The sequence below is a fragment of the Saccopteryx leptura genome, chromosome 11, assembly GCF_036850995.1.
Source record: "Saccopteryx leptura isolate mSacLep1 chromosome 11, mSacLep1_pri_phased_curated, whole genome shotgun sequence".
NCBI lineage: Eukaryota > Metazoa > Chordata > Mammalia > Chiroptera > Emballonuridae > Saccopteryx > Saccopteryx leptura.
The window spans coordinates 26,527,249-26,539,266 of record NC_089513.1 but is presented as its reverse complement, the minus strand read 5'-3'; the positions used below and the strand labels follow the sequence as shown (position 1 = coordinate 26,539,266).

Genomic DNA, 12,018 nt, shown 5'->3' with positions numbered 1-12,018 from the left:
TTAAACGTGTGAAATAGTGACATGTAAGGTAAAATTATCAGCACAAGCCTTGTGAAAGCTGTGGCTGTTCTAGGAAGAGAAGGAAGAAGTTGTTAGGACTTTTGACAACTTCCTGAAATAGATCGGTGCCACTCTTATTTTAAAAGGTGGAGATAGGAAGGTGTTTATGGACAGTATGGCAACATGACCAAAGGCACAAGGGATGGTTAGGGGATTGACCCAAATAGAGTGGGAATTCATAAAATTGGACATAGTGCAAGTTTGGACCAGAAATTGTTTTAAAATAGTGGAAAAGAGGGGGAACCATTGATGTTTGTGTTTATATAGGTGGGGCATGATAAAGGTAGTTTCAAGGAGAAAAATTTAGGATCTCTATATCTCAAACAATAAGGGGTTTTATTTTAGAGTGAAGAGGTGAAGTACGTGATACCGGCTGGTTGAATCCAGATGGTGCTGATTACATGGCTTTTTAAGATAACACATTGTGAAAGTAAGCTTAGTAAAACAGAAGGAGTTCTGACCTAGGAGCCTAGAGTCCTGTGTTCTGATTTTTTAGCTCTGCAGCCAACTAACTGCACTGCCATGGTCAAGACATAACCCCTCTAAGTTCTGCTATGATGAAATAAGCAAGTTGTTATAGAGCTGTGATTTTCAAGCTATCCATCATAACTCATTGAAATCAGTTTAAAGGGCCACAGTCTAGCATTTGTTATATAAAGAAAAAATGTAAAACTTTTTTTTTTATGCACCTGTGTGCACACACGTGGCCAGGTGTACAAAGCTGTGAGGGGAACCCCTGTGCACTGTTGGTGGGATTGTAAGTTTCCACTATGGAAAACAGAATGGACAATCCTCAAAAAGTCAAAGCTAGAACTACTGTATGACCCAGCAATTCTTTGGGTATTTATCCAAAGAAAACAAAAAATTAATTTGAAAATATATATGACCCTATGCTCATTGAATTATTTACAGTAGCTAAGATGTGGAAGCATCCAGGGTGTATATCAGTAGATGAATGGATTAAGAAGTTGTGGTCAGTATGTAGGTAGATAGATTGATAGATATAAATATATATTTATGTACAATAGAATATTACTCAGCCATGAAAAAGAATGAAATCCTGATATTTACTGCAACATGGATAGACCTAGAGGGTATTATGCTAAGTGGAAGAAGTCAGAGAAAGGGATATAGTATAGTTTTACTTATGTATGGATTCTGAAGTTCAAAATAAATGAGCAAGCAAAAGTAAACAGACTCATAGATGCAGAGAACACACTAACGGTTGACAGAGGGCAGGGGAGAGGGGATGTGTGAAAAAGGCAGAGGGGATTAAGAAGTACAAAATTCCAGTTATAAAGTAATTGTGGAGACACAGTGTTCACAGGGAACGTAGTCAAATATTTTAATAACTGTACAGTGACATGTTACAAGAGCTGTCATCATGATAATTTTGTTGAATTGCTATATTGTGCGTCTGAAACTAATATAATACAGTATGTTGATTATACTTTAAAAGAAAGGACAGTTCAAGACACTGGATTATGTGAGCTCTGAGGTGTAATCCAGATCATTGCTTATATGATTGTGTAAAAGTAGAAGCCGTATAGGTGTAAGAAAATATTTAAAATTTCTTTAACTCTATAGAACTATGATTTTATGATGGAAAAATTAAAGATTACATTTGGATTTTGGGAAAATGGGGAAATTGGATGGGAAAGGAAAAATCATTTTAAAATTTTAGTCATACTTTAGAACAGGGATAGTCAACCTTTTTATACCTACCGCCCACTTTTGTATCTCTGTTAGTAGTAAAATTTTCTAACCGCCCACCGGTTCCACAGTAATGGTGATTTATAAAGTAGGGAAGTAACTTTACTTTATAAAATTTATAAAGCAGAGTTACAGCAAGTTAAAGCATATAATAATAATTACTTACCAAGTACTTTATGTCAGATTTCCGCTAAGTTTGGCAGAATAAATCTTTATAAAACAACTTACTATAGTTAAATCTATCTTTTTATTTATACTTTGGTTGCTCCGCTACCGCCCACCATGAAAGCTGGAACACCCACTAGTGGGCAGTAGGAACCAAGTTGACTACCACTGCTTCAGAAGAATGTTAATGAAGGAAAATGGCTTCAGGTTGGTTTTCAGAATGAGAGCCCTAAGTAATACCAAGAGAATAACAGAGATTGTGAAAATAGTCTTGGTCTTGAGTTACATGGTAGAAATAAAGAGTTCTGAATACGCTAATGCTCCATTTACTTCACAAAGGAGTAGGAGAAAATGCTTGTTTTTTTTTTTTTTTTTTTTAAATAAATTTTTATTAATGGTAATGGGATGACATTAATAAATCAGGGTACATATATTCAAAGAAAACATGTCTAGGTTACCTTGTCATTAAATTATGTTGCATACCCCTCGCCCAAAGTCAGATTGTCCTTCGCCACCCTCTATCTAGTTCTCTGTGCCCCTCCCCCTCCCCCTAACTCTCCCCCTGTCCTCCCTCCCCCCACCCCTGGTAACCACCACACACTTGTCCATGTCTCTTAGTCTCATTTTTATGTTCCACCAATGTATGGAATCATGTAGTTCTTGTTTTTTTCTGATTTACTTATTTCACTCCTTATAATGTTATCAAGATCCCACCATTTTGCTGTAAATGATATGATGTCATCATTTCTTATGGCTGAGTAGTATTCCATAGTGTATATGTGCCACATCTTCTTTATCCAGTCTTCTATTGAAGGGCTTTTTGGTTGTTTCCATGTCTTGGCCACTGTGAACAGTGCTGCAATGAACATGGGGCTACATGTGTCTTCACGTATCAATGTTTCTGAGGTTTTGGGGTATATACCCAGTAGAGGGATTGCTGGGTCATAAGGTAGTTCTATTTGCAGTTTTTTGAGGAACCACCATACTTTCCTCCATAATGGTTGTACTACTTTACAGTCCCACCAACAGTGAATGAGGGTTCCTTTTTCTCCACAGCCTCTCCAACATTTGCTATTACCCGTCTTGTTGATAATAGCTAATCTAACAGGGGTGAGGTGGTATCTCATTGTAGTTTTGATTTGCATTTCCCTAATAACTAATGAAGCTGAGCATCTTTTCATATATCTGTTGGCCATTTGTATCTCTTCCTGGGAGAAGTGTCTATTCATGTCTTCTTCCCATTTTTTTATTGGATTGTTTGTTTGTTTGTTGTTGAGTTTTATGAGTTCTTTGTAAATTTTGGAAATTAGGCCCTTATCTGAGCTGTTGTTTGAAAATATCATTTCCCATTTAGTTGGCTGTCTGTTTATTTTTATATCAGTTTCTCTTGCTGAGCAAAAACTTTTTATTCTGATGTAGTCCCATTCAGAAAATGCTTGTTTTGATGCCAAAATTTTCAGAAAAATCTAGGGAGGATATTGTACAAAATAAGATATAATTTACCTCTTATAGACGATTGTATTTGTTGTTCATTATATTTTCACTTTTGAAGGAGTGATGATAAAATATCTCATTACATCCACATAATTATTTTTTCAAATATGAATCTTTTAATGGAAAGGCATAAATATTTGCAAAATGAATATGAGTTTTGTTTTATTTCATTTGAATGACTTAACATATTTTTAAGGTATGTGATAGTGGAATGTGAAGATCAAGACACTCAGCAGAGAGACCCAAAGACCCATGAGATGTACTTGAATGTGATGAGACGATTCAGCCAAGCATTGCTGAAGGTAACCACGTAGTATGGGGCTGGCAGGCAGCGCAGGGGCCGCAGCTGGCCTGCTGCCTGTTTGGGTATGTCCCCTGAGCTAAGAATGGTTTTTATATTTTCAAATGATTGAAAGAAGTCAAAAGAAGAATAATATTTTGTTGCAATACAGGAAAATTATGTGAAACTCAAATTTCAGTGTTCAGAAGTAAAATCTTATTGGAACCTAGTCATGCCTTTTGTTGTCATATTGTAGAGGGCCAGTTTTGCATTACAATAGCAGTGAGTAGTGGATAGAAAGGCCAGCGGGCCTAAAGAATTTATCTCTTGGCTCCTTATGGAAAGTTTTGTGTGTTTTTTTCCCCAAAGGAGAAAAAAGAGAAAGGGACAAACAGACAGAAAGGAGAAAGATGAGAAGCATCAACTCTTAGTTGCAGCACTTGAGTTGTTCATTGATTGCTTTCTCATATGTGCCTTGCCGGGGGGGGGGGGGGGGGGGGGGGCTCCAGCTGAACCCATAACCCTTTGCTCAAGCCAGCAACCTTAGGTTCAAGTTAGTGACCTTGGGCTTCAAGCCAGTGACTATGGGGTCATGTCTATGATCCCATGCTCAGGCCAGATGAGCCCATGCTCAAGCCAGCAACTTCCGGGTTTGTACCTGGGTCCTTCATGTCACAGGCTGATGCTTTTATCCACTGCGCACTGCCAGGTCAGATCACAAAGTTTGTTGATCCCTGAGTTAATGAAGTAAACCTATGTGTGGAACAGAAAACCCCAAAGCTTTGTTTTTTTATTTCCATCTCTGTTTCTTATTTTTATTTTAAAAACTAGATACATTCCCAGAAATTGGGTAATGGTCATATTTCTGATAATGCTCATATTGCAAATACTTTTCATGAAACATATTTTTCTTTCATTAACAATTTTTAGAGATATGTAAAAGCCATTTTCTACCTAATGTTTATGTGACCTTTTTTTGGTTTTTTTTTGTTTTTTTACAGAGACAGAGAGAAAGTCAGAGAGAAGGAAAGATAGGGACAGACAGACAGGAATGGAGAGAGATGAGAAGCATCAATTACCAGTTTTTCATTGCGAGACCTTAGTTGTTCATTGATTGCTTTCTCATATGTGCCTTGACCGTGGGCCTTCAGCAGACCGAGTAACCCCTTGCTCAAGCCAGCAACCTTGGGTCCAAGCTGGTGAGCTTTGCTTAAACCAGATGAGCCTGCGCTCAAACTGGCTACCTCGGGGTCTCGAACCTGGTCGTCCGCATCCCAGTCGGATGCTCTATCCACTGTGCCACTGCCTGGTCAGCCTTTATGTGACTCTTAAAAGCAATGTCACAGTTCAGCCAGCAGAGGGGGCACAGGCAATAAAAAGAAAACTCACAATCTGTTATTTACAGAAAGAATTTACTCGTAGCATCTTTTATCTTCTGTTTCATGTTATTAAATATTTAAATCACTTCTTTTGAAGTCTTTGACACTAAACTTTTTTGTAGTTCTCAGAGCGTCTGTACATCAAACTGATTAGCAAATAGGCATTCGGTTCTCTTTTCTAACCTCAGTTCTCTCGCTACAGCATCTGTCACTCTGTGAAGAAATCTTAGTTCCTCTAAACTTCAATTTTCTTGTCTTCAAAATGAGGATGATACTCTTCCCAGCTGCCCTCATTGGTGTAATTGGAAGATTAAATGAGAAAGTGTATTTTCTAGTATTTTATGAACTTGGAATCACTGCCTCAGACATTACAGCATTTAGTTTTTATGACTTCTGTTATACTGAGCAAGCATGTAATGCATTGCTATTTGAGAACTTTACCCTTTTTTCGATAGATTTTTAGTTCCTTGAAGATAATATTGTTTCTACCAAATCCCCAGTGCATTTCTGAAGACATCACAGGTGTCCAGATATTTATTGAATCAATGAGAGAAGGCATTTTGGGTGAATGAATTTTATCTTGTCACATGGTTGTATGTGGGGGAAAAGTGCTATTTTTGATAGACTCTTGCAGTCACCGAATACTCAGATAATATGTATTTCAAGTGTGGAAGACTTAGTGAAATTTATGATAAGAGGTTTCTCATTATCTCTGAATCAAGATAATTAATCATTTTCCATTGTACTTTGCATTGAAGTTTTCAGCTATCAGAAGAGTAAAGATCACCCATGCTATTAAAGAAACCCTGATCGTTACACTGCATAGCGCTGATTTCCTTTCTGTTGACTCCCTTCAGGGTGACAAGTCTGTCAGAGTCATGCGTTCCCTGCTGGCCGCACAGCAGACGTTTGTGGACCGGCTGGTGCATCTCATGAAGGCGGTGCAGCGGGAGAGCGGAAATCGGAAGAAAAAGGTAAACCCCTGGGCTTCGCTTTCTTTTGATGATTAAGAATGTCTTAGTTTCATAAAGGTCTGTGTTTGGGTACTTTACTTTTAGGTTAATGTATTTTATGAAAATCTTATGTAATTTTAGTAATAGGAACATTTAAAAGTACTGATTATGTACAGTATCCAATTTTATAAGTTTATATGTTTTGGGTTTTTTTTTGTATTTTTCCAAAGTGAGAAGTGGGGAGGCAAACTGACAGACTCTCGCATGTGCCTGACCGGGAACCACCCGGCATGCCCACCAGTGGGCGATGTTTGGCCCATCTGGGCTGTTGCTTTTCTGCAACCGGAGCCATTCTAGTGCCTGAGGCTGAGGCCATAGAGCCATCCTCAGTGCCCTGGCCATCTTTGCTCCCATGGAGCCTTGGCTTCAGAAGGGGAAGAGAAAGAGAGAGAGAGAGAGGGAAAGAGAGAGAGAAAGGAGAGGGGGAAGGGTGGAGAAGCAGATGGGTGCTTCTCCTGTGTGCCCTGACCTGGAATCGAACCCAGGACTTCTACATGCTGGGCCAAAACCCTACCGCTGAGCCAACCGGCCAGGGCCGAGTTTATATGTATATTGATTTAATCTTTACAATAACCCCATAAGTTAGGAACTATTATTATCCTCATTGTAAGGAAACATGGGAATTGAGAGGTTAGGTTAATTTGTTGTGTCTTCAGGAAGTGTTGGCATTGGGATTTGTACCCAGACATCTGAGTCCATACTTTTAATTATAATGTTTTATTGGCTCTTATTTTAGAATCTTAGCATCCTAGAATATAATCTGTTTGCTGTGGAGAGGACCCCTGGGAACCTTGTAGATTAGATCTGTCAGTGAGGATGAAGGTCTGGAGTGACTTGCCCACTCGCTGTTTGGAACGGCGCTGGCTTTGAATCTGTTTGCATGGTTAGTACTAGATCTTTCAACAGTGAGGCTATGGCTTGATTAGAACAGATGAGTATCTCATGTTATTTTTTCTAATCAATAGCCTAAATTATATGAAGGAGCCATTTGATAATCTTCATCTTTCCCTAATCTCATAGTGGGCGGGTAGGTCTTTTTTAGTGGCCTTTGTTAAACTACACAGTCCATGTTACTGTTGTCCTCCAGGCCTCTGAGAAGAAAGCGGAGAGAAGACAAGGGGGAAACTGAGTCTGGAGTTCAAAGACAGGGAATTAGGCCCAAAGAGCATTGCTAACAGAGGTATTCACATGGAATAATGTTCACAAAGGTAGGAGGGAAAAAGCAGGATGAAGAGAAACACATTTTTATGTGTCAAATTGGTGAAACAAATGACACTCTTATTGCTATCTTTTTTCTGTCTCAACCTCTAGTTTAGGAAAAACTCTTGTTAGAAGCAGTCTCTGAGTAGACGATTGAGTTCTAAGAAAACTGTATGTTCTATGGATGGTTTTTAAAAAGTAAAGGTTTTATTTTATATGTTAAGTAGTCTCTTTTCACTTTGTTATTCTTTCGGTGATATTATAAATTTATTTGTTCTATAAAAATGTATTATTGCATGCCTCCTCTGTGCCAAGCACTTTTCTGGGTTCTGGGGATACTACAACAGTAAGTATAAAAACCCCTTCCCTATGGAACTTATATTTCTATTGGAGGGGAAAGTAAACAAAGTAAATAAATAAAATATTTAGTGTGCCAGATAGAATGTTGTGTGCTGTGGAGAAAAAATAAAGCAAGAAAGGGCAGTCAGAAGGGCTGGGTTCAAGTAGGGAGGCATCATTCACTTCTCAGAGGAACAGTCAGGGAGACCGCACGGAGAAGCTGACATTTGAACAAAGACCTGAAGCAGATCAGGAAACAAGCCGTGTGAATGTCTAGAGAAGACTCTTCCAGCTGGAGGAATAGCAAGTGCAAGGGCCCTGGCACAGGGACATATGTGTGACATGTTTGAATTTAAAGAAAATATGGGGAAGAGTAGAGGACAGATAATAGGGAAATAGTATATATCCGTATAAGCCTGTAAGGTCTTTGACTTCAATATTGAATAAGAGGAGAGGCTACTGGAGGTTTGAACACAGGAGTGATACGATCTGACTTTCATTTTAGCAGCAACACTCTAGTTGTTTTTGGTTAGAGACACTTGAGAGGCAAAGGCTGAAGAGGAGGAGCAGTCAGGAGGCTGTTGGTGGGAATCCAGATGACAAATGATGGCTTGGACCCCAGGGCCTAAAGCAGTGGAGGTGGGAAAAAGTGGCTGGATTTCTCGCCCTTCTCTTGTTAGCTGCTATCTGGTTATTTTATTGTTTTTTAGCACACTAACTAGAAATTGGTTACAATTGGGTAATTGGAAATTCACATTAACTAATGTTACTTTATACTAGTATATGTCTGATGGTATATTTGGTTAGGTAGATTTACTGGGTTTTGTAGAGGATATGGAGAAATTATAACTGTTTTCGTTGACTCTAGCTTCAACTTTCCATGAGTCAAAAGAAGAATTGGGGTATTACTAAAGGGAAAGAGCTGAGTTGTATGTCTTGGTCCTTGAGACTTTTCTGAACTTCCATCTCTGATTCCTGAGTCCTCTCCTTTGACAGACACATCCTTTCCACACTGTTACAGGTGAAGTGCTCTGTGCTGCTGAGACTGACAAGCCAAGTTTTCCCCTTAAAGAACCAGCTCATCTAGTCCAAGAATGCACGACTCTCACAGCCTTCAGAGGAATAGATTGTTCTTTTGAAATTGAATGGAAGGGCTTGGTCTAAATATGACAGGTGGTGCTCAATGACAAAGCTATTTCCCTGTGACTTGAAATCTTGGCTCAATGCAGTACTGCATGTGAGCTGAAGAGAGTCAATGATGCTATCTTATGACAAGTTTGATCAGTCAGTCAATGAACAGTAAAAAAGATAGGGCCCAAGTTTCTCTGAGTGAACTGAGTTTACTTTTTAACCCTAAAACATGCACAGGAGCAGCATAATAAAATTCTTGCTTAATATTTGGCCATGCAAAAATTAAGCTTCCAGAAATTAGTTTCTCTTGTGACTTTACACATCCTTTGAAAACAGAAATCAAATCTTTTAGTTCAGCTTGAGTATATTCCTGATTCTCAGCACCAGCAAGAGAAATGTATTCCCTAACCTTGAAGTCCAGCCCTTCGTAGTCAGAGGACTGCTCCTGTTAGAGCACGCTGCTGCTGCCGTCAGCTGGGTTCAGCTGGCTGACTCTCACCTGGCACTGTCGCCTTTAGGTTTCTTTGCACATCTTGTTTTTTGGTGCTTCACAGATATTTTAAAGTTAACGAACTCCGTCTTTATGTCTTTACCATGTTTTGTAAACTAGTATTCCTTTTAAATGTTAACCTAATCAGTCCTTTCTGACTTGTTCTCCTAGAATGAGAGGCTACAGGCATTGCTTGGAGACAATGAAAAGATGAACTTGTCAGATGTGGAACTGATCCCATTGCCTTTAGAACCCCAGGTGAAAATTAGAGGAATAATACCAGAAACAGCTACACTGTTCAAGGTAATTGTGATGTGTCTTTAATGTCTGTGATTGGAACCTAGGTCTTTAACCCTTTCGATAGTGAGGTTTTTTTCATGCTCGCTGACCCCAGGGAGTGAGTTTTTTTTCAAAAAATAAAATTCTAGTTGCAGTTTTATTAATTTAAAATTATGTTTGTTTGATAACCAATTTATGGAAACAAGAAGAATATACATTTGCCTTTTTTTTTAATGATATCCAAAATGTTTTTAAATTAATTTATTCATTATTTAGAGATGAGAGAGAGAGAGAGGGAGAGAGAAGGGGGGAGGAGCAGGAAGCATCAACTTTCATATGTGCCTTGATCAGACAAGTGCAGGGTTTTGAATCGGCGACCTCAGTGTTCCAGGTCAACGCTTTATCCACTGGGCCACCACAGGTCAGTCTACATTTGCCTTTCTTTAGTGTTGCCTTACACATGTACGATCATACTCTGAATTGTAGGAGGCACAGGGACATATGTGAACCCATACTACTCGAAGGGTTAAAGCTAGAACAGAGGCACTATCTTTGAAAATTATTACATTGCAGGTAATATCTACAATTTTATTTGATTTAGTAAATGCTAGAAAAAAATGTTATATAAGTATATATAACTGTTTTGATTTAAGATCTAGTATGTATAATTTCTTCTCAGTAATCAAAACCAATAGGGCGCCTGACCAGGCGGTGGCGCAGTGGACAGCGTGTCGGACTGGGATGTAGAGGACCCAGGTTCGAGACCCTGAGGTTGCCAGCTTGAGCGTGGGCTCATCTGGTTTGAGCAGAGCTCACCAGCTTGGACCCAAGGTCACTGGCTTGAGCAAGGCTTTACTCGGTCTGCTGAAGGTCCGTGGTCAAGGCACATATGAGAAAGCAATCAATGAACAACTAAGGTGGTGCAACGAAAAACTAATGATTGATGCTTCTCATCTGTCTCTGTTCCTTTCTGTCTGTCCTTATCTCTCCCTCTCTCTGACTCTCTCTCCGTCTCTGTAAGAAATAAATAAATAAATAAATACCAATAGGGCATGTCTCTCAAAAGAGTTTTCTGACATTTTACCTTCAAAATGGTTGTCTCGGGATGCTGTCCTATGTGAGGTTTTGTTTCTAAAGAGAATTTAATGACATTATTTGTTGATTTTAAACACATACCCTAAGTAAGTCAAATTTTATCTAATTACGGGGAAGATTCTAGGGGAAACATAGTTATTCTAGAATAAAAGATAAAGGTATTTGAGCTCTCCCTTCATTTTATGAAAGAGTAATGTAAGTCTAAAAGCTGCAAAGCTTGTCACGTACCTGCCATTGCCTCTTTATCTGGTGCATTTTTATGCCACATGGTTTTACCTCGTTTACTCCAGTGTGGCTCATAATACCAGTAATCATGGCGAACACATGCAGAATGTCTGCTCTTCATCAGGCTCAGTGCCACACTGACCCTCTCCAGTTTCAGATTGCCTTAGTAACACCGCGGAGAAGGAGTTATCTGTGCTGTGCAGGTGAGGAGACGGGATAAGAATGTGTGCGAGTTCATCCAGCTCCTACCTGGCGCAGCCTGGATTCAGTGCCGTGCTGACTGTTCGTGGAGCTCGGACTCAGCTAGCCCATTGTTTCCTCCAGGGCACCCGAATGCATCTTGCTGCCCGTCCATCATAATTCTTAAGTCCTGTTCACCTATGTGTTTAGCTTACGTGTCAGCATTGTCTTCTGTGTGTAATAAATTTTCATACATTAACTTCCATCCAGATTTGAAAACAATATTTTTCTTTCCAGAGTGCCCTTATGCCTGCACAGTTATTCTTTAAGACAGAAGATGGAGGCAAATACCCAGTTATATTTAAGCATGGGGATGATTTACGCCAAGATCAACTTATTCTTCAAATCATCTCACTCATGGACAAGGTGAGCGTAACCTGATGTCGGTGGGGAATGCTATTTCATTTCAGAAAACTGTGGTTTAGTTCATGTGCTCTATGTAGACACAGGGTGTTTTTGTAACATTCAGATACAATACAGAAAACTCAACAGTCTCCACTTGACCTTGAACAAATTTGTTTGTTTTTGTACCCTAGAGAATGGTTCTGTGATGAGTATAAAATGAAACTGCATGTGTTTTATTATAAAAATTTTTTCCCCAATTAAGTTCTCTCAATGTTGGATTTAGCAATTTCCTTCTTCTTAGTCAACTAGATCTTCTTTTTAAAATCCTACCCCTATCCCTGGATCTTAAAGGAATATATATGCTCTTATTTCTTTTTTCTGAGTCTGAAATTCTTCATGAACAGGAAAAGACTGCATAAATTAGTAGGAGGAATTCTACTATTCATTGAAAACTACACACAGTGATTTAGAATAAGGCATACCATCCAGTAATAGCTAAGTAAATTAATTTTGATGATGAAAATTATGTTAACTAATTAATTTAGTTAAACCTTAAGTTTGGTTCGCCTC

General features: G+C 38.9%; 1 protein-coding gene across 2 annotated transcripts in view; it reads left to right on the top strand.

Moving 5' to 3' along the window:
- PIK3C3 (phosphatidylinositol 3-kinase catalytic subunit type 3) overlaps positions 1-12,018 on the top strand; it is a 122,120-nt gene that overhangs the window by 65,289 nt on the left and 44,813 nt on the right. For both annotated transcript variants that reach the window (XM_066352887.1, XM_066352888.1), the window contains exons 14-17: positions 3,629-3,734; positions 5,949-6,065; positions 9,436-9,567; positions 11,341-11,469. In XM_066352887.1, coding sequence (XP_066208984.1) covers positions 3,629-3,734; positions 5,949-6,065; positions 9,436-9,567; positions 11,341-11,469 — 484 coding nt within the window. The remainder of the gene's footprint in view (positions 1-3,628; positions 3,735-5,948; positions 6,066-9,435; positions 9,568-11,340; positions 11,470-12,018) is intronic.